The sequence below is a fragment of the Perognathus longimembris genome, chromosome 3 (assembly GCF_023159225.1).
Source record: "Perognathus longimembris pacificus isolate PPM17 chromosome 3, ASM2315922v1, whole genome shotgun sequence".
NCBI classification, from domain to species: Eukaryota; Metazoa; Chordata; class Mammalia; order Rodentia; family Heteromyidae; genus Perognathus; species Perognathus longimembris.
The window spans coordinates 106,507,882-106,531,262 of record NC_063163.1 but is presented as its reverse complement, the minus strand read 5'-3'; the positions used below and the strand labels follow the sequence as shown (position 1 = coordinate 106,531,262).

The following is a 23,381-nucleotide window of genomic DNA, read 5'->3' as shown; positions in this document are numbered from 1 at the left end:
GAATTCCTCTCCTCTCCCAACCACCAAATCCAGCCCAGCGGGCTCTCAGTGGCAAGGAGCCCAGAGGGACAAAGTTCTCTCCCAAGAGTCCAGCCACCTCTCTCTCCCGGGGCCAGGCTGCAGAAAGGAAGCAATCAGCACACCCGAGGTGAACTTCTTTTATGTACCCTGAATCCAAAACGGTGGTGGGACCCCTAATCTCAACCTTGTTGGAGGATCTCTGAAAGACGGAATGAAACTCTTTACAAGCTTCTCCCCACCACCGCAAATTACCCCCAGCCCCTGCCCATACACACACAAGTCCATTCCAGAATAACAGCAGCCCTCTTCTGGAACAGTACCAACCACACACATTCGGCCAAGGTGGACCTTTTCGTGGAGCCGAAATCTCCACCAGAGTGAGGGTCCTCTCACCCCAACCTGGGCTTGGAGAGGAGGCACCCAGAAGTTGGGAATGGCATGGCTACAGACAAACTACTTCATTAACATACCGGGTGCATAAAGGACTCATTTGCATGGGCGAGTTCAAGTTGGTAGCTGACAAGTGAGACAAGAAAGTCGACCTCCCTCCTCCCCTTCAGACCCTTCCAGGCCCGACGAACGAACCCCTTCTTTCCCAACGAACGGCAAAGCAACAGGACCATCACGATGCATTTGCAAAGGCAAAGAAGCCTGCACGCAGTGCCTCTCCATCAGTCCGACTTTCCTAAGCCTGGCTCCCCCCGATTCCTGTCCCTGCCTCCTCCGGCGCCCTCCTCTCAAACCCCTCCGACTTTGCTCCAGCCCCAGCGGCGCTGAGATCCTACCTTGACTGAAGAAGAAGAAGCAGAGGAAGAGCAAATCGAGCTGGAAAGGTTTCATTCCTCAGCGCAGCGAGGCGAGCCGGCGGGGCAACTTGGGGGTGCAGTTAGTTTTCTCTTGGACCTCCGCGGCTGGGCTCCTGGTGCTCAGCCTCGGCCGCTGATCCTCTCCGGTTCGCGCCGACCATCGGTCAGTCATTCGGTCCGTCCGTCCCTCGGTCTGTCCCTCCTCCCTCCAGCCCGCCCACCCCCCCAACCCCCTCAGTCCTCAGTCCCCGAGGTCTTTGTGGCCTCCGGGGGTATCTGCAAGCGGCGGAAACAAACAGGCTGGTCTTCAGCTTCCTGGGCACGGGGGGATCCTCAGCAGCGACCCTACTCGGAGCAGATCCATTCTCTGGCTCTTGGCATCCCAGGCACACGGCTTCCTCCTCCGGCGGGCTCCTCCCACAGCGAGCGAGCGAGCGGGCGAGCGAGGGAGCGAGCGAGCTGAGCGAGCGAGTGACGAGTGACAGAAGGGCTCCTTTCACCGAAGCTGGGCGGGGAGGGGGGGGGAGGGAGGGGAAACAGGTCATAATTAAAGTGGAAACACTTGGGGGGGGGGAGGAAGGGAAAGCTTTGCAATACGTGTGTGTGTGTGTGTTCGTGTGCGCACGCGAGGGGGGGGGGGGAGCTGTGTTCTTTCCCTTAAATTGTGGGATATTTAGCTTTAGTCCCCACGATGGATCCAAAAAGCAACGGGGGCCCGGAGTAAAGCTCTGACTTTTTTTTTTTTTTTTGTCCACACGATGTATGTAATGTTGTTTAACGGGATTGAAGTTACGGGTGTGCATGGGCATGCATTAAAATGTACATGCTTTGCGTTTGTATAAGGGATTGGAAACTGGGCTGGAAGAGAGGTGGTGGGGGGGGTGGAAGGTGGGGGGAGAATTTTTCCAAGCAAAGACTTGGCCAATGTGTGCAGCCAGAGACTTGGGAGTTGAGATTAAGCATTTGCTTTTTTTTTTTTTTTTTTGATGGTGGGGGGGGGACTTTGTAAGGGAAGAAGATAATAAAATCTGAATGTCTGGATCTCAGTTTGCTTTGCATTGCTCCTAGAAAACAAAATGCAGGAAGGAGAGGGAATATAAGTAGGTATGTGACACGCACCTATTTTTATTATTATTACTATTATTATTATTATTCTGGTCTGTGTATTTCTTGACAAGGACAGGGGAACAGCCTGTCTCTTTGCATTTAGAGCATCTCTCCTCACAAACACTCCATCTCAACAAGTGTGGCTTTTCTCTAAAAGGTGCTGGGAGTCTGCTTGTGAAGGAGAGGCCAAGGTCACAGGCAATGGTCTTGGATGAGCCTCTAGGTCTTTTCCCTGTCATGAACTCCATCCTCAAATCAAACTCTGTTTCCTTCAGAATATCAACATGAATGTATCTTGCATTATTTTTACCTGCTAGACCTTTTTAGGCATGCCTGGAATAAAAGCAGCCACAGAGTGGGTGGGGGAAATGAATAGTAGACACAGCTCATGCCTTCAGGAGTTCACATCTAGCGGGGAGGCAAAGTACACACCCTCAAGAATACAAACTGTAATGATATTACAAAGCAACATATAAATATGCACAGTATTACATGAAGTTGGCCAACGGGAGGTAAAGAGGAGAAGAGGGAAAGGAAGAATGCTTTCTTGATATATGGCATTCAACACTCAATTATAAAACTAATTGTGACTTTCTTTAGTCAGTGGAACTTGGAGAGTTCTGGAGTAGGACCCTCTTGGTCTCTCCTCCCTCATTATCTCAGACTGGGGGCTTTGCTAGCTGCAAAGCATATTCCAACTCTGAACTTCCATGTGAGATGTTAAATTAAAAAAAAAAAAAGACCCGTTAGTGTTTATGAAGAAAGAAGGAAGCCAGCACACACTTGTGTGCTGGTAGGAGCTGACACCTGATAGTTGCCATCCAAGACCTACAAATTAGTAGGTGTCTGCTTTGTTGACTTTTCTATTCTTAACTTAATAGTTTATTTAACTGCACCTCTTAGAGACTGTTAAACATATCAAAGGGAAATTTATAAGCCAGCTTGGAAGTGATTGGGAGTGGGGGGAGGGAGGGAGCAGGGGAAATGCTGAGTATCAGAAACTATGAGGGCAAGAAAGAGGCTACTCATCAGCTAAATTAACAAACAAGATACAGGAGCAATGTGTCTGTGTGGCCTTCATCTATTAGCTGGGTATAACAGATAACACACTGAAACACAGAGATGAAGCACATACACACACATAAAAGATGAGTAATAATCTCAAACAACATATGCCAAAGAAAACCCTGTGAAGGCTGAAAACATGTGACGTACAGCACGGCAATGTGAATATTAGTCTTCTATTACATCTGCAGGGTGAGGGGAAATGCAAGGTCTGGATACCATTCCAAAAAGCCAAGTCTGGCAGGGAATGAAACTAATATTAGAATGTTCGTGGTACCTTCCTGAGCAACGTTTGATGTTTTAACTGAAGATGTAGCCCCCTAAGCTGATATTTAATTTTCATTGCTAATTCCTAAATGGCTCTGGGCCCAAGTTTGCTTAATTCAATCCCCCAGGGAAGTATTAGGAAATACTTCAGGGTCAAGAGATTGTCTTGCAATACACCTTAATCAAGGCACACTTAGAGGCCTGTGTGTGCCACACTTGCACGCTCAGCTCACTCCTGGGAAGGCAGGGCCGCGTCTCTTTCTTTTCCAGTCCCTCCCCGCACTTAAATCCCCCAACCTTGCTATGCCTCTGGTCTCTTAGCCCAGAAAGAGGAAAGGCTTGGATTCAGTAATGTGCTCAACCCGCCACTGAAAGGAGCGGGAGGCGTTTCAACCCTAAGTGCCTGAGAAGCCAAGGCAATCTTTGGCGTCCACCACGTGGGGCAGCGAAGGAGAGCGGTACCTGCCAGACCCACAGCCGGCCGGGCTCTGGCGCCAGCCGTGTCGGAGGCCCTACCACGTCCTCCGGGGGGCTGCCAGTGGCCTCACCTCCGGCGGGGAGGGCGGGTCCTGGCGCTGCCAAGTGGCCTGCGCTCGCCGGTCTGGCGAGGATGGAGAGGCTCGGCGGGAGGTGCGGAGCTCAAGGCTCCACCTGATGGAGAAGCCTGGAGAGTCCTCAGACCTTGGAGTGCTGCGCCGCGAGGGGAGGCAGGGAGCCGGGCTGCCGACCCTTTGGGAAATCTACGCGTCACGGGTGGGGGCGGGCTGCGCGGGGAAACTAGGTCTCTAGGCAAAGCCGGTGGTGGAGCTGGCAGCCCCCAAAGAGATGGCAGAAAACAAAACAACTTCCCAAACCGCTCCAATTGTGGTGTGTACCCCCCCCCCCCCCCCCCCACCGCACATCCTGACTCCAGATCTCAGTTGCGCCCACCGTGGAAGCTGGAGTCCCTCGCCAGCAGGTGGCATCCGCTCCAGCATTTCTTGCTCCAGGTTTGTAGCCTAGGAGATTGACTTCCTTAGGCCCAGCGGGCCTCCCTGGGCCTTCAGCGGTTAGGGCTGTAGCCTTTGCCCCCGCCCCCTCTTCTCCCCACCCTTGAGGTGGAAAAAATTACAGAACGACAAAGTGCCACTGGACAGCTTCCAAGCCCTGCTGTCTGGCACGCTAGCACCTCCCCGGAGGTTTCTGAAATCTGGAACAAGGAATGAGGTGCAAGATGGTGGGTCTTCTTGGGGAGGTGGGGGTGGGGGGCACAAGTTTTTCAGGGGCCCCAGCAGGCTGGTGTTTAGAAAGACCATCCAGATTCAGGCTCATCTCCACTTTTCAGTGACCTTTTCCTCATTTATTATCCCCTAGGTTGGTGCGCAGGTCTCTTTAGGACACTTTAAAGACACATAGGAGGAATGCAGGACTTTCTATTCCTGGAAAGTTTGCCTTCTACTTGGAGAGAGGTACACACAGGTGCATACTGAGAAAAACATAACAACAAACAAACTGGCTTTTTAATTTGACTGATGTTGCCCTAGAGGCCATCTTCCAAGACCCTTCCTTTCTAGATGGATCCTTCTAGGGTCTTGTCCTCCCTCCCTCCCTTCATACCTTCCTTCTCTCTCCTTCTTTGTTGTTGTTTTTGTTTCTTTGTGCCAGTACTGGGGCTTGAACTTAAGACTTCACACTCTCCCTTGACTTTTTGCTCATTCTTGGCTGGTGCTCGGCCACTTCTGCTGGGTCCTTCAGGATGAGCCCTCTAGGTGTGCTTGCTAGAGGACTTGCTGGAAGCTACAGAGCTGAAATGTCAGTACAGGACCCCAGTGTCTCTGAGGTCCTGTTTCCTGGGTCTCCCAGCTGTCCAGGCTGGGCCTGGCTCCTTCTCACTGTCTTGCAGGGTTCCTGGGTGGGTGTCACCCCCACCCATGAGGAGAGGGGTTGGTTCCTTTCTGAGACAAGCTATCAACACCAGCAGAGAATTTCCTGCTTAATGTCTCTTCCTGAGATTTGTTGCACAGATAGATTTGAAACCACATCCTCTTTTTATGTTCCATACATCCTGCCTGTACTGGTTAAAACCTTGTTGCCCAGAGACTTAACACATTTTGAATAGGCCCCTATTGAGAGCTCAGGGGAAGCTGGCTCTCCAGTCCTCGGTAAGTTAATAAGAGCTAGAAGCTACATACACTTGCAAAAAATGAAATGGTCTTCAGGGGTCCTCTCTGGGTGGCAGCCATCTGACCTGGGCAGCCACAATCTTCCAGCCTATTTCTTTTTTCATTTCTCGGAACCACATTACTTGCTCACATCGATGTAGGTAGATTATATGACCCTAACCCCTATTCCCAATATTTGGTTTCTATTACAGTGGAAAGGGTCCAGAGAACCAGGCACTCAACTTTTTAGAAGCATCTTCCAAAGGAAGAGTAAGCTGTCTGTCCCCCAATGATTCCTACAAGACCAGCTTTGACTGAGGGGGTCATGGTAGGCTTTTGGATACATCTGTGACTTGGTCACTATCTGCTGTTCCAGGCAGCTAATGAAACAGGTATATTCTTCATCTGTAACATAAATGATCAAAGGGATCTTTTTTTCTGTTTGTTTTTGTCACTTGTGGGGTTTGAATTCAGAGCCTGGGTGCTGTCCCCGAGCTCCTTTGTTCAAGGCTAGCACTCTATCACTTTGAGCCATGGTACCACTTCTGATTTTCTGGTGGTTAATTGGAGGTAACAGTCTCACAGTCTTTCCTGTCTGTGCTGGTTCTAACCATGATCCTCAGATCTCAGCTTCCTGAGTAGCTATGATTACAGATGTAAGCCACCAGTACCTGGTCAAGTGACCTTTATAATCCCTCTCAACCCTAAAATTCTCTTCATCTGCTGTCCAGAGGCTATGATTGTCAGCATTGGAGAGATTTGTTGTTGTTGTTTTTTAATATTCATGTAATAAACATTTATTGGAAATACAGTTTGCATAAGGCAGAAACAAAGCCCTGGAGATAGTTTATGCATGGTTCTGGTTAGAGCCTACTGAGAACAGGAGGGAAAAAAAAGGACAATTGTTCGGAACTAAATGTTTGTACTACCTCAAAATTCATTCTAGTTGCTAATATGGTGGTATGGGGATGTAAGGCCTTTGGGAGGTGATTTAGAACATGACAATGGAGCTTCCATGAATGAGTCTAGTTTTTTTTTTTTTTCCCCAATAAGAGACCTCAGAGAGCTGCCTAGTCCTTTATTCTTTTTTTTTTGGACACAACAAGTTGACAGTATGAAAGAAGACAGCTTAGCATGAAGGGATTTGGAATCGCTTTTCCAGTGCTCTCAGTGTGAGGAGCAGATTACTTTGCATGATCAGTCCCCACCTCCCTCAGTAAAACAAACAATGGCCTTGACATCTGGGTGGGCTCCTCTGGTATCCCGGGTTCCAACTTTTCCTGAAATATTTCACGTTCATGCAACGCTGGATTCCCAGTCTCACCCCAGTGTATTCAAGCTATGTGTTTCCCTTCTTTTTATTTTCCCCAGCATTTTGCTGGGTGCTGGGTTCCGGAACAGATTTTCTTCAATACACATCCTACCATTGTATTGGATGCAATCTTTCTATTAACAGAAGGAGTGACCTGCTGGGGAGAGGGTAGGGCTAGATGGAGAATATTTCCTTCGAAAGCAGGAAAGACTAAGGTGCTTTGTACTTTCTCTGTCTTAGTTACATTCTACTGTAAAATGTTATCTTTCCTTGTATCCTGGTGGATCCACGATGGCAGAAAGGGTGCCTCTCCAGAATACCTGTGTTGCCAGCTCTTCATCTGGTGAGTAGAAGACAACCAATGCCCGCTGCTGCTGGATGAAAAGCAAAGCTTTACCTAATGGCCACCTCCCACTTCCTGTTTGCAAAAATCCAATTTGACTTATTCTTCACGCTGTTATTAAACCATTGTCAAACATCTGGCATGTGCCTGCCATTGCTCTCTGGCTGTATTTTATGGGGATGGGTAATGAATTGAGCCTATATATAGTCTGAGAATGTGGAACACACTTTAAGATGCATGGTACTATAGAAATGAAAGATATTTTTATCTCTTCAGCATCATTCTGCACAAGAATATGATTCTCTGGCAGTGCTGTTTAAGAACAATAGACCTGTTTAGCCTTGACACACTCATGCATGCAGGGCACTGGGTATTCAATTCACCTGGGAGCGGCATTATCTCTCTTAGCAAAAGCCAGAAGAGTATACACTTTACAGGGAAGAAAGGAGATGAGAAACGTTATGAAAGGAGGTGGCAGTGCCCCCATGCCTTGTCTCATTGCTAGCTGAGTGCACAGGCCAAGAGCTGCATCCAAACTCCAGAGACAGCATTGAAGGCAAGCCTCAGCATCCCTCTTCAAAGCTTGGAACAGGTCTAGTGCCTTTTGGAATACACCATGTGCTCTTTTTGTGTATGTTGAATAGTCTAATTATGTGGAAAATATTGGAAGACAAAGTGAAATTCTGGTTACATGACTCATTTGTAGTTTTCAAAGTAAGAGAAATTATAATGCATATATTCCTTCTCTTCTATTATTCTTTTCCATGCCCCTCCCCCCACTAACTGTCCCTCTCCTGCATGCATTGTCTCTCTCTCTCTCTTTCTCTCTATCACACACACACACACACACACACACACACACACACACACACACATATTTCCTAGGCCTATGTTATAAATTATCAAACTTCAGTAGCTACATTTAACTTGAAGTCTCATCTTTGTGAATCTTCTTCCTCAGTGACACGTTTTATTCTCTTTTCTGTTTATTACAGATAGTGTTCTTTCTATCTATTCCTTTATAGCTTCATATTCTAAGACAATAGGTAGGTAGATAGAAAGATAGATAGACAGACATAGATACTTTATAACACATATAGATTTGTATGTTTATGTATGTATAAAACCTTACACAATTGTACATACAAAAAGCTTCTCTTTTAATATGATAGTAATATGATAATAAATATTTCAAGCTCCTCAACTCTAGGCAGACATTGATTGTGTCTACCTGAACTCATACATCCTCCACTCACGACCCAGTCTTTTCAAGCTAGCTTCCTTCCATTGTTTAAATTCCTATTCTATCACAGATGTGGATTTCAAATTCATTATGCAATATCACCCCCATGCTCAGAAATGTAGAGAGTCCTTAGCATATTTTACTTCAAGGCTGTGACAAGGTACCATGGACGGTGTTGGCACCTTAGCATATAAATTTGAGGGGGAGACAAATTTGGTTCATAGCATCCTTAAGACAGAGGAATCATCTTTATTATTGTATACAGAGAAGATCAAATCAACATACTGTTCCTGTCTTATTATCACCTTTCTCCTTCACAGTCCACACTTAGTTCTGCCAAATTTCTCCATTGATTAGAGACCAAAGTGATTCTTTTCTTTTTCTTTCCCTCCCTTCCTCCCTCCCTCCCTCTGTTTCTTTCTTTTTGTGCCAGTTTTGGAACTTGAACTGTCCCTGAGCTTTTCTTCTCAAGGTAAGAGTTCTAACATTTGAGCAACAGCTCTCCACTTGAGCAACAGCTCTCCATTTCCAACGCTTTGTGTACGTGTGTGTGTGTGTGTGTGTGTGTGTGTGTGTGTGTGTGTTTAATTGGAGTTAACTGTCTCACTCACAGACTTTCCTGCCTGGGCTGGCTTTGAACCATGACCCTTAGATCTCAGCCTCCTGAGTAGCTAGGATTGTAGGTGTGAGCCACTGGCATCCAGCTGACTTCAGTGACTTTTCTTTTCCTTATCTTCCTTGCACTATTTGTTTTTCCTGAACACTACTTCACTTCCTCTCTTAACAAATGGGTCTCATTGTTCTAGAATCCGCTAGAATTCCAGTTAGCCAACTTTCTGTTACCGTAAAAAATACTTGAAATAATCAGTGCATAAAGGGAAAATGATTATTTGGCTTACATCTTCGGAGGTTCTGGTCCATGATCCATTTGCTCCATTGTGTTGAGGCTGTGGTGAGGTAGCAATTCATGGTAGTAGCATGTGGCAGAGTACACAAGCCAGGGAACAAAGAGACAAAGCAAGATAACAGGGTATGTTAAGAAGTAAGCCTCCAATAACCTAAGGGCTTGCCTTTCAACAGTTTCAGCACCTGCCAATAGCATTGCAAGCTGAGGAAGAATATTTAACATATGTGAAACAAATATATACATCATCACAAATGCCATCCATGAAAATTTTCCTTTGTAGCTTCTAGTCAGTCAAAAATGAGCAACTTGGCTGGGAATATGGCCTAGTGACAAGAGTGCTTGCCTCCTACACATGAAGCTCTCGGTTCGATTCCCCAGCACCACATATATGGAAAATGGCCAGAAGGTGTGCTGTGGCTCAGGTGGCAGAGTGCTAGCCTTGAGTGGGAAGAAGCCAGGGAGAGTGCTCAGGCCCTGAGTCCAAGGCCCAGGACTGGCCAAAAAATAAAACAAAACAAAACAAAAAGAGCAACTTACTCATCTAGGTTTCCACAATGTTCCTCTAATTTCTTGTCATATAGCTCACAATACTGCAACTGTATTCACCCATCTGCTTTCAAAAGTTGATGTGAGATCTTGAAGGCCAAGGACCATTTTTTTTTGGAATATATATTGATATATTACAGAGTATATAAGACTCAGTGACTGAGCTAGGTGCCAGTGGCTCCTGTCTGTACTTCTAGCTATTCAGAAGGTGGAGATCAGGAGGAAGAAGGCTTAAGGAGAGTCTGGGCAAAAAACAAAACAAAACCCAAAATCTTTGTGAAATCCTCATCTCAACAGAAAAAGCTGAGAGTAATGGTACATACCCGTCATCCGAGCTATGGTGGGAAATATAAATAGGATGATCATGGTCTAGGCCAGTGTAGGCTTATAAAGAGACCCTACCTTAAAAATAATCAAACCATGGGCTGGAAATTTGTCCTAGTGGCAAGAGTGCTTGCCTCGTATACATGAGGCCCTGGGTTTGATTCCTCAGCACCACATATACAGAAAATGGCCAGAAGTGGCGCTGTGGCTCAAGTGGCAGAGTGCTAGCCTTGAGCAAAAAAGAAGCCAGGGACAGTGCTCAGGACCTGAGTTCACCGCCTAGGACTGGCCAAAAAAAATAAATAAATAAAATAAAATAACCAAACCAAAAAGAGCTAGAAGAATGACCCAAGAGGTAGAGCACTTTGTCTAGTAAGTGAGAAGCTACATGAGTTCAAACCCCATTACTGCCACTAAAACAAAATAAGATGAAACAACATCCTTAAATCTGACATGAAATAACTGTTTTCTAGTAGGTCTTTAAAAGATGTAAAATTTGGCTTAAAATCTCAGTGTCCTTCCTATGAAGTCTCATGCTTCAAGTTTTCTTTGTTCCTTATGTGACATGTTTAGACTCAAGTAGGTCCTGGACGTTTGACATTCATGTTTTGGGACTGGATTTATCAGAAGAGCTGGAGAGAAAGATTTCTGACTATACATTCTGCACCCAACCTGGATTTCAGGCAAATGTGAGAGGTGGTGCCATCAATCTATATAAATCACCACTTAATTCTAGCTCCTGCATTTAAAAAAACGTTAGGAACCCTTGTTATTCATATTACTTAACTGTGCAGTCCCAGATCAGCTCCAAAGCTGTCATACTCTGTAACAATTATACAGACACAGGTTCAAAGTAAATGAGGAAAACCAACAGTAATATTTTTTCCCCTCCACACTGGATCTAATTTGAATAGAGTTGATGGTTTAGCGTTTTCCTGGGGTCTGTGTCTCCTCTCCATCTTTTTCAGCTGGCGACTGTGTGAGAGCAGGGACAGACAGTGACACAGACTCTTTCCCCTGCATCTTGCTTTATTCTGCCAGCTGAGTACAGCTCCACTTGATTTTTATATTTTTGATCACATAAAAATAGAGGGTAAATATAATACAGTGGTTCTCAACATGGGGTCCCTGGGCCAGCAGCACCAGCATGCCCTGTGTTATGCTTTGAATATAAAATGACTCCCACAGGCTCATATGTTGAAGCCTTGATCCCCCAGCTGGCGATGCTGTTGAGGGGATTGATAGAAACTTTAGGAGGTAGGGCCCAGCTTGGAGGAAGTAGGTCACTAGATGTACCCATGAAGGTCGTATCTTGCCTTGAGCTTCTTCTTCTTCTCTTTCTGCTTCCTGGTTGCCATGAGATGAAGAGCTCTGTTCTACCAAACCCTTCTATCATAACACATTGCCTTACCACGGGCCCAGAACCAATGGAGTTAATGTAGATTAATGACTGCTGAAAACATGAGCCCAACTGAATAAATCTTCCTTCCCTTAAGTCCTTTCTCTCAAACAACTCAAGGTTTTTGTCACAGGCATGAGAAAACTAACACGCCTTCAAAACTTGTTATAATACAAATCCTCAGGTCCTACCCCAGACTTCTGAAGTGGAATCTCTGAGGTGTGACCCTGTTACCTGTGTTTTAACAAACCTTCCAGGTAACTCCGACACAGGCCCCTCATGTACTATTACACACCCCCCAATGATAAAACTATAGTTGTGAGTGCTTTACTTGTCTTTCTTGATTTCTCCCCTCTTACTGGATTATTCTGAAGCAAATTCAGATGTTGTATACTTTCCTTCATGAATACCTTCATCTGTGATAAAGTCTTTCAACACAGAAGAGAATATGATTTTATCTTATACATTTGTTAGATATTTGAGCCATACCATTCATCTTGAGGCCATTCATCCAAAGATGATTCATCCTTAGACTATCCTTAACAGCTTTGATATGGTAAGTTTTTGGTTAAAAACAAAACAAAACAAAAGACAGCTCAACTAGATAAGACACAAAAAGATTCTATTGCTTTTGAGGATTCGGAGTTTGTTACCTAAGAAATGGGATGATGTCTGGTGGGTCTCAGTCAGTTTTGGCTGCTACAGCAGAATACCATAGACTTGAGACTTAACAAAAATTTATGTCTCATTGTTCTGGTGGCTGAGAACTTTGCCTGAGTCCCAAGACCAATATGCTAGAAGATCTGATGCCTATTGAAGACCTACTTCCTCGTTTGTAAGTTGGCTGTCTTCTCATAGTAACATCACATGACAGGAAGTAGAGAGGAAGCTATTTTGTATAAGGACACTAATTCAATTTATGTGAACTCCACCGTCATGATCTAATTACCTTCCAAAGATGAAGGCCCACGTCAATTAGCATCACATGGGAGTTAGGATTTCACCAGATGAATTTCACTTGGGTGAGGAGGATAGAACCATCCAGTCCATTACAGTGAATAAAATAAATGCACCCCAAAGAAGCAAATCCTACTTGAGGCCCTCATGAAATGATGACTATCTTCATCTTGAAAGACATTGACTCCGACAGTTGATCAAAGGACTCATCTTCCCAGAACTGTGGGAGATCCACAACATTTATCCAGACCCCTCTGCCTGATCTTTCTTCAAATCTGCTTGCATTTGTATGAAAACTGGCTACAGTTAAGACTCCAACCATGACCTTGATCTGCTAATACACCTGAAATATTGAAAGAGTCAACACATTACCCTGTTTTCATCAGTTGAATGCACTCACTCCCCAGTGTAGACATCTCATCACAGCGTTATGTTGCTGCCTGGACTCCTCAAGTCCAGCTGTGTCTCATGAGTGCTTATTAGACTGAGAAAACTCAAAAGAATATTTGCTCCTGCTTCAGATGTCTGTGGCAAAAACCGACACTTGCATGGAGCATGATTTGATAGCAATATCTGCAAAGTGTCAGAGAGGGGAGGGAATCGATACACTTAATTTACTTGGAATAATTCATTGCCTAACTGGAGTTTTCAGTGAGGGCAGAACAAATTCCACACGAAACCAACTCACTCACCTGCATCGGGAGGAATACAGTGAATTCATCTTTTGAATGAGATGTAAAGCTGAGTTTCTTGCTTTCATTAATGACTCCCTTGGCCCTTTCTTTCTTGAGATGGGGCGTTCATTCAGCCAGCTGCTTTTCAAAGTGGGGGATATGTGCTATTGACTGAAAGCTTTCTTGCTATTCCCACCTGAGCTGATTGCTTTCACTCTCTTCCCTTCTGTTTGGGTGTGTTGCTTGTTCAGTGGTTGTCAGTTAGGAGCTACATTATACCTCATGAGGCAAGAAAATTGAAGAGAGGCTTTCTGTGGGGTGAGGGTGGTGATTTTTCTTTTAAGGCTGAACCAGTAGAAAACTTGTTTTTCAAGAGACTGGAAGTTAGAAATAAGGAATCATTGTGAATGGCAGTGAAAGGGATCCTCAGAATGCTCTACTAAGGCCATTAAGTTGCTGTGAGATAAATACTCCAGAGATACCTCGATTAAATGGTTTCATTGTGATCTCACAGCTTCCTGTCTCATGTGGCTGCTACCATGGGCAAAACCATTTAAAACAGAGTTTACCTTGTCATGGAAAAAGAAAACATCACCCATGAGTTCTGAGCTTCTGAATGTGAGAATCCACTAGAAGACTCTTCTCTTATTAAGATACAAGCACCTCTGATAAATGCTTTATATTGGCCTAGCGGTGTTGTGTTCACCAAGGCTACGAAGGAGATGCAAGCAGGAGATCCCAGTTGAAGCCCCTAATGAAGGCAGAGAAAAAGGGGTGTAATTACAAGGCCCCTTCATATAACTATTCTATTGTTCTCTAATTACATGAAATTCAAAGATCATCCAGCAATGGACCAAGCTTTAACTTGCTCCCTGAAGGAAGGAAAGCATACACAGTAAGAAAATGTTAGACTCTCCTGAGGGGACTAGAGAGTTCCTGAAATGTAGCCTAAAATGATCAGGAGGGGAGCTGCCATTCTTGGTGGTCCAACTTCTGTCTTTATATTTTGTGCCTCATCTTATTATCTTGTATCTTCCTGATTTGTTAGTAGACAGGGGGAAAATGGAGATCTACATCTTTTTGGACATTTTAAATCATTTGTTCAAATTGGAGAAATGAATCAATAAACATTTGCTGAATGCTTCCTTTCTCAATGCACTATAGGAGATGCAAAAGGTTTAAGGCATATAGGCCCCTGTCCTCAAGTACCTTCCCATATAGTTGAAGTTTCAAGAGAGAGGCATTGTTTGATTCATCTGGCTGTCTATGCATTCCTTCAAATGTTCAATGGTATAAGCATTTATTGACCACTTAGTTTATATCAGATGCTATAGCTAAGTAACCACTGGCAATATAGAAATGAAACAGGTCCACATCTTTTTCTCAAGGGATCTGATATGGTCTAGGGAGAAGTAAAAGACAGCAGGCTAAGCTTCTAAGGGAAGATGAAGGGTCACAGTGATAGAGATTTCTGAAAAAGAGAACATTTCCTCTGAGCTGGGCAAACAGAAAAGTGTCCCAACCGGTCTCAGCTGGGTTTATGTGGCAGGAAGGGACAGGGTTCAAGGCTGACCTAGCTACATTCAGAGAACCTGCTACCCTTGGTCTCTTATTCTTCATCTTTCAAAACACAAGTAAAAGAGCCTAATAGGCAAGGCAGCATGCGATAATAAAGAAGATTAATTCCTAATTTTGATGTTCTCTGAACCATTTATATTTGACTGAGTCAAACACTTGCTGTGGAAGATGACTCATTACCATCTATTTTAATTCATGATCAGGAAGCACAATGACACCCCCAAAATGACAGGGAATGTATTTCAAGAGAAGAAATCTTTTTTTTTGTAAGCTTTTTGAATAATTTGTTTTCTTTCTTGTAGAACATACGAGAAAGAAAAAAAAAACCCTAAAAAACCATTAAAGAACTCACTACTAAGTGAGTGGATACATATATCACTTATATAAGCAAAAAAACTACAATGCATACTTTGACCTTTTAAAAATGTCAAATATTATAGAAGCATATTAATTATAATGAAAGTGTCATTTCTTTTTTTAAAAATCCACATTATCCCCTAAAGCTACTCACAGAGATAACCACTACTAGCACTTTGGGGTAAACTGTCATAGTCTCTTGTTTTGTATTTCTGTAAGTATATATACGAATAAGTAGCTATGTACACATGCATAAATGGAGTCACACATAATATGTATTATTCTTCAATTATATATTTGAATTTAACAAATACATCTCATAGATTTTTTCCAGTGATATTCTGCTTTAATATGCCTGAAGGAAACAGAAATTGAAGCATTCATTTCCTTTTGTGCTCTGCTTTCTCAGGGAAGACTAGTTTCATTCATTCATATCTGATCCAGGCTCCCAATGAAGCAGTAATTGCTGTCCAGGTCAGGAAAAAGGCACAGAAAAGAGAAGGTGAAGGTGTAGGAGATAATATATGAGCCACAATGAGCTTCCAGGTTTAAAACTTTGGCCCGAATACAAGAAATGGAAACTAGACTACAAATGAATTCTTGGAAATTTTAGGCAAACAATGATCAGCTGGACTCGTAGCATAAGATAGTCCTGACCCCAAACAAATCACTGCCGAGTCCATATTTGTTGATTGTTTTCTAGGTGCCAAAGTATGCAAGTACATTAGTGAGGGTCTTCCCTCCACTGTGGCTATACTGCTAAAGTTGAGAGAGAAATGGAGGAAAGGAGTGGGGGAGAGAAAGAGAGAAAGGAGGGGGGAATGAAGGGTTTTTTGCCTTCTGCAGGCTTGTAGTGACTTTCCTGGTGCTTGCTTTGTGCAGAGGCTATAGGCTTCCATTTTCTCAGCCATCCAGGAGCACACAAACAAGTAGGAAAGGGCTGTCCTGAGTTTTCTGTATACACATCCAAGGTTTATTGGCTCAGCTGGCTCTCCACACTCAAACCATTTCCCTCCAAGTGTGATGGGGGCTTTGGGAAAGCACTTTTTAATTTATTTGGGTTTAGACCCAGTTAACCAGAGACCTTGTTACTTATTACCTGTTGGGCCTTGAACATCTATCCCCTTTTTTTTATCTCCTAAAATATAAGTAATCAAATTACATAGGAGAAGTATCAGTTTAGTGTCAGAAGAGGCGAGTATTTCTTGAACATACAAACTGTTTCAGTGCAGTTGTAGAGACAAATGGAACACCCGAGTCTTTAGTGAAGATTCATTCACTACTGAAAAATCATGAGGAAAATACTATCCAATGTTTCTAGGGAAAACATCGTAGAGGGTACACTTGAGGATCCAGTTCAAAAATCCTGATATTCTTTTATGGTGGAGAGGTTAAATGCAGGACATTAACAGGTTGATATATGGGATTAGATCATAGTATACTGAATGTTGAATCTATCGTATTTGGGGCTGAGACCACCAGTTGCCCATTCAATGTTCTTTCCTCTCACCCTTACCGCTATGCTTTAAAGAAGTGTCCCATTTAGAGCCCATATATTAAAATAAGGTACACACAGATTGTATTCTGAAGGACATTTCTTCTAGCCACGACTCACCATGTCTGAGTTAAAGGAGCCAATGAGAGGTGATGTGAGGCATTCAGGAATGAAGAAAAATGGTAAGTCATTACCCTCGCTAGCTCTCCAGTGGAGAGCTCCAGTAACAGAGCTTGCTGGGAGCTGAGGTCCTTAGGGAAGTTCCTCCTGGCAGAAAGTGTAGTCTTAGAGAGGTAGAGGGGAGGCAATGCCCAGAGCTATTTGAACACAGAGGCAACAGGTAGGAAAATGCTACTAGCTCCTTGTTTTGTCTTGTTCTGCAGTCTCTTTTGGTGCCTCCTGGATGGCCAGATCCAAATGAAAGACAGAATCTTCACCTCAGGGACCAAAATGAAGGTCAGAGAATGAATTCTGTAGTTGGTAATGATGTGGGCAGCCACAGAGAATAATCACGATTTCCAGTGAATCTCCATGCAGACTGGAGACTGGCGCAGGATGGAGAAATTTGGCAGAGTTCCCAAGGCTCAGGATCAAATCAAAAGGGCAAAAGATATGTTGCCAACTTTACCCTTGTGTCCTTAGAGCCTGTAGCACACAGCATAAACCACCTGTCACTGAATCTGCAGAGCCTTGACCCTGTGTATATTAACACTAGTGTAGACTCCATGGGTTGAAAGAGACTTGCAGAGTACACCCTCCCCCACCTCTGCCTCTCTGGATTTTGCTAGGTTAGCCAAGGGAGAGGGGAGGTATTAGACTTTGTACTTACACACCATTATGCGATGTTCGTTTTGATTCATCATTAGCTATACAAACAAAGTAGACAAAGTAATTTTATGTTCTTGAGCATTTCCTGTGGAACACACAGGGTTTTAGACTTCTCACTGGATACAGAGATAAGGTAGGATTCTTGCTTTCTTTTATGAAGCTTATTCTGTTGTACGAGGGAGGTATGTGCTGGGCCGATTATAATTCAAAGTGGGCTGGTATTAATGCAGTAATAGAAATAAACAGCATACAGTCCAGAAGAAGAGCAGAACTAGACATTAATTTGGACTGTGAGCATGAAGGAAAGTGGAGAAGTATTTCAGTTGGGTCTTGATGTGGAGGGCAAGGGCGGGGGTCATGGCTGAAAGGTGATGTTTCACAGCTTATTTGGGCAAGGGTGTGGAGAACTTTGGGTTGGTTGGAATATCTTGTGAATGGCTGCATCTATAAGAACTCAAAATAGAAAAGTCACTTCGAATTAGTTCATGGAGTACTAAGTGGTAACTCTAAGATATTTGGGGCTGAGACTGCCAGTTGCCTGCTCAGTGCCCTTTCTCCTTTTTCTCCTTACTGGCTTGGAGAAAGGTACCCTAAAGGGCCATTTGTTGGCATTCTTGGGAAGTGGTGGGATCTCTCTGAGGTGAAGCCTTAGGAGTTATCTTCAGGTCACTGGGGCTGTGACCTTGAAGGGAATTACAGGACTTCGCTTCTTTTTTCTCTTCATTTACTCTGGCTCATAAAGGGAGTGCTTTGGATCCAGTTAGTGTCCCCAACTATAATGTGCCCCCTTACCACAGGCCCCCGGTCCAGGGCTTGAATGTTTGAGTTCCTGCAACAGGATATTACAGCCACTGAAACCTATGATGTGACAGAGTGGCCTTTGTGGCTTTAGGGAACTTTGCCTCTGGAACTCTGGAACTCTGTTCCTGGGGGTGATGATTAATGATCTAGACCTGGCATTTGATGATCCTGCTGTTTCCAGTCCAGCTTCACCTCTCTGCCCATCCGTGTGATTCAGGCTGACTCACCTGGCTTTCATACAAACAGCATTCTCATTTTCAAGACAGGAGTTTTCTTACAGAGTCTGAGGGACCATCCATTTCCATAGTTTGGGCTTGACCAAGGTATCACCAAGACAGGAGGTAGAAACCTATAGGCTGGTTGGAGAAGCAAGAGATCTTAAGCAATATGTGGGCCCGGAGAACAGAGATGCAGGAAAAGGAGTTGGTTGTGAAATCACTGGGGCCTCTCAGATCAATTGAATGGAGCTTGAGTTATGTAGAGAAACTATAATTGACTGATCCAAAAGGCAAACCAAACAGAAAGAATGTCAAAAAACACAGAATATGCTTCAATATCACAAAAATTTTGAATAGATTTTTTGAGATGTTGAAATAGCATGTGGTCTTATCTCACACTCTTGGAAAGTCATAGATGGAGAAACCAACAACCACAAAAATAACTTCAATTCATGTCACACTCTCCCCCTCAAGAACGCAACGTGTGTTTATAGAGTTGTTGCAAGTATATCATTGTTCTGCCCTTGTGCAGTGGAAAAGTGAGGTGTGTGTTATCTCTCTCTACATTGACAGAGAAGGTGTCTGAAGGGGCAAGGATCCTCCCAGAGTGCCAAGGGCAGGCAGAGGGAACAGGGGCAGAGTAGATCTGGTGCTGTAAATGATTCAAGCTCATCTCTGATCAGAGATTTCTGCAGTCCTTCTAAATGTGAAAAAAAAGCCACAACCCTAGTATTTGTGTGCTACCTCTGCGACACAGAAATAATTTGGAGTGTATACTCTAATTAAGGATGTCTTATCCTTTTACTTCTTGAGATGGATTGTATGTCTCTATGGAGTCAGACCTTCAGGTACCAATCATAACCAGAGCTTTCAAATTCTTTGTGGAAAACAAGGTGAAGAACAAGGTATACCTGCCTTGATTTCCCCCTTGGATGGGGTGCTGAGATGCTACTGGGAATCCCTTGAGGTGTTTTCTTCTTAGTTTGCTCTCCTAATTTGCTTACTTGCTGATTTTGCCTATCCTGAAAGTTCACGTGTCTCTTTCTAATTTTTTTTAACCTACATTTCAGTTCAGTTCGATCACATACACAATTCCTTTCCCAGCTCCCACTTACAAACAATGGGGGCAGAACTGGTATATTTTAATCCCAAAATGGCATCTGAAAGCATTCCGCAATGTCGCTAAGCCAGCACTTTCAGAAGCATCTGACGATATTAATTTCAGTCTATTTCCTGAGGGTTGCAGGAAACGAAAATGTAGAAAAAGTGCTGTGGCCAAAAAAAAAAAAAATTAAAATTAAAGCTTCATGTGCGGGGGTGGGGGGTGGTAAAAAGGAAGATTGACAAGAAATAGGGCTTCACTAGGACAGCTTACAGTGAGTAGAGCTGTCCTCTTTTCTGCGTATCAACATATGTGTCGAAGGAAAAATAGCTCATGCTTCTCCTCCCAGCCCAGCCACTGGGAGTGAGCTTTGCCTTCGTGGAGTAGGGTGTATCTATTGGGGTGAATGCACACAGAGCTCCAGCTCTGGGTCTTTTTGATTGCATGATCACTGCTGGTGACTTGCCTTTCTACAAAAACAAAATTGCATCCAATTAAAAAAATGTAAAAAGATTGTAAGATTGGTTTTTCTAAAACCCGTGGTTATTTTGTACTACTTGATTTTTTTGCCCCTCCCCCCCCAGCTCCCACCCCTTACCCTACATCCTTGCTTTTATATATGTGAATCTGACATTTAAAATTCAGGCCTTTTGTGAGGAAGAAAATTTCCACTCAATTTTGCAAACACAAAGATAAACCAGAGCAAATTCTACCCATAAACACACCATCTTTCATGTTAAAAGTGTCTTTCTTTGTCTGGGGTTCCTTTTTCTTCAGATGATGGGGGTCCTGATTTTCTTGACTGCTTGCAGTGAGCGCTCTCCCTGCTGGGTTTCATCAGAGAGAGGGTCTCTTCCTGTCTCTCGCCAGTAGGTGGACACGATCCTGCATTATACAGGCAAGATTTCTAGTGTATTCACTGGTGGGTTCTGCACAGTCTTAGGAATCACCAGGAAGAATTAAGAAGTGAGTCATTGGTAGGTCACCTCCAGAAACTTGTGAAGATGGAGACAAGGAGAGACAAGGCTTATTTTTTTTTCAAGTTAAGCTGATTGTTTCCACAGCAACAAGATTAAAAAAATGTTTTATTGTTATTATAAGGGCGAGGTACAGAGGGGTTACAGTTATATAAGTCAGGTAAAGACTACATTTCTTTTTGGACGATGTTACCCCTTCCTACACTCTCTCCTAATCACAGCAACAAGATTTTTAAAAACGTAGGGTCTAAATGTTTTAATCACTTGTATGTAGTCCTTTGGTGGAAATACTCTCAATGTTCAGGCAGGATAGTACAGGGGTAGGATTGAGGCATTTCTCTTTTGTTGTTTTGTCTTTTTGTGAATGTGTGTGTGCGGGTTCTGGGATTTGAACGCAGGGCCTGGGTGTTGTCTCTGATATTTTATGCTCAAGGCTAGTACTCTACCATTTGAGCCACAGCTCCATCTCTGGCTTTTTGATTCACTGGAAATAAGAGTCAAACTCTTATCTCCTGTCCCAGGCAGGCTTTGAACTGTGATCCTCAGATCTCAGCTTCCTGAGTAGCTAGGATTACCAGCATGAGCTACCTGAAGTGCTATTTCTCACTACTACACTGAGAGGTAGGGGATAGCCTAGTAGTCAAGCATTTGTCCACGTGTTCAGGGCATAGGGCCTGAACCCAGCACTGCTTCAGCTGAAGAAAAAAGGAGTTGCAGTCTCTTTGAGAAGAGTCAGTTGTCTGCTTCTGAGCTGCTTTCACTATCAAAGCTTCCCTTCTTTGTGTACTAAGTGCCATTGTTAGCTACAGGGAGCTTTGCCCCTTATGGCCTGGATCCATTCCCACTTGCTCCATACATCTTCCAGCTTGTGTGCCCAGGAGCAGCAAGAGTCCAAGTACATTTGGGCATCTCCAAACATATCAGAGAGTAGGGGAGCAAACATAGCACTAAGTTCTGCACTAGCAAAGGGGAAAGCTGAGGGACCTACACACTGGGTAGAAAAGATTTCTGCCTCTCTTCATGCTTCTGAAGGTTTTCACGGAGACACAAATCGAATTCAGAAAACTTTAGGCCTGTAGTGACCCCTCTAAGGATATATTTATTCTGTCTATCAATCTGCCCAGGACTCATATGAAGGCTGTTGTTGTACTTCTTATTGACCCTACCCAGCAGTTCTCATGAAAATACAATAATCAAACCTATTAAAATTGTTTCAAGGGGAGGGGGATAAGAAAGAATTACAAAGGGGGTAGAAATTGATCAAAGTACATTATATGTAGGTATGGGAAAAAAATCACAATGAAATCCCTTTGTTCAATTAATAGCACCTAATAAATTATTAAATAAAAGACCAACTGCCTCCAGTCTTCCTCAGCTCTCTTTCTTGGTTGCTCTGTGGTCCACCAGGGTGAAATGACAGAACCTGGAGGTCCTGGTGGGGTGGTGGCTTTACAGCTTATAAAGGCATCTTTGGTTTTAGGAAAACACTGAATTATCCTTATAGGGACAGGGACTGTAGACCCTGCAGGAGAAGCCATTGGGTCCTGACAAGGTTGCCATTCCCAGGGGCTCACACGGTCATACCAGGAGAGTTGGAAGAGCAATTAGAAGGAACTCATTAGGGAAGGGGGAAATGTGGAAAGTGCCCAGCCTAGGTTGAATGGAGACACCAATTCTCCCCTGAGCATTTCTCTGGCCTTGCTGTGTGCCAGCCCAAGTGACACTTGGTGTTTTTGCAAATTTATAAGTGCAAGACATGCCCCAATGCTGCCAGGGATAGTGTGAAGTTTGTTGTGACTTATTGTTCTTGAGACTAGGTGAGAGATGCAGCCGTGAGAAAACAGTTCTTGCTTCACTCTGGGCTGGAAGTTTTAACAGAGACAGGAAATCAAATTCAGCAAACATCCAGCCATAAGTGGCCCCTTCAAGGGCATAAAATATTTATTATCTCCTCCAAATAGCCCTGTACCTATATGAGGACTATTTATACCTGCTCCCCATGGAATGGGTGAGAAAAAGACACTAGGAGAGATTAAGTGATCTCCCCCGCCCCCGCCTCGCCCCACCAAAGGCTGAGCTGGAAAGAAAGAAGGTGATGCTAGAGTCCACTTTCCACAAGGTTGAATGCAATCGCTGCTCTGTGGACTTTTCTTCTCCTTGCTATTCTCAGACCAGAAGCTGGGATACAAGAAGAGGAATAACATGTTTGGACAAGGAGTGGGCAAGGGGAACAGACATAGCAGAAATCACCTGGATCCTCATGGCCTTTGTTCCTCTGGAGTGCAAACCTAGATTGTGTCATTATGACCCTCTGGGTTCTGATTTGTCTTTGGGGGAACCATAGGGATGTGTGAGACACAGCAAAGGCACAGAGTGGCCTTCATGGGTGTCTGCAGAGGGTACAAGAAAGGGGCTGCGTGGCTGCCTTGTGGAGTGAGATCGTGGACACCCCCACATAGGAGACCCTGTTCAGTTATATTTAGGTGTGCTCAGTAATCTGCTCAAGCTCTGGGACATTTACTCCTGGCTGGCTGGTTATTGGTACAGATACTCAAGGCCATCAGAGGATGGAAGAATAGAAAGCTTTTATTTTATTTTTTTTCTTTTCTGAACTGAAAAGTAAGCGTGGGTTTGGCCTATTGATCTGAACACAATAGACAGTTTTCATAATTTGACGCCTGTGTTGTCAGATGTATAAAGGCATTTACTCGCTGATGGACACAGTAAATACAATTTGGCGGAGTATGAGTGGCAGGGGTGAACCAAGGGGAAAGGACCAGGGTGAAAATGGAGGTTGAGAGTTTGGAGAAGTAGCTTTTGAGATTCTGAACACTTTCTGAGTTTAGTTAATAACAATACACTCTGTGCTTAAAAACCTCTAAAAGAGTGGACTTGAAAAATATTTGAAGCCAG

General features: G+C 44.0%; 1 protein-coding gene across 2 annotated transcripts in view; it reads right to left on the bottom strand.

Moving 5' to 3' along the window:
* The window catches only part of Kirrel3 (kirre like nephrin family adhesion molecule 3), a 555,543-nt gene extending 554,532 nt beyond the window's left edge, over positions 1 to 1,011 (bottom strand). For both annotated transcript variants that reach the window (XM_048343661.1, XM_048343662.1), the window contains exon 1: positions 807 to 1,011. In XM_048343661.1, the coding sequence (XP_048199618.1) occupies positions 807 to 861 (55 nt within the window). In that variant the 5' untranslated portion in view covers positions 862 to 1,011. The remainder of the gene's footprint in view (positions 1 to 806) is intronic.
* Positions 1,012 to 23,381: the final 22,370 nt, after the last annotated feature.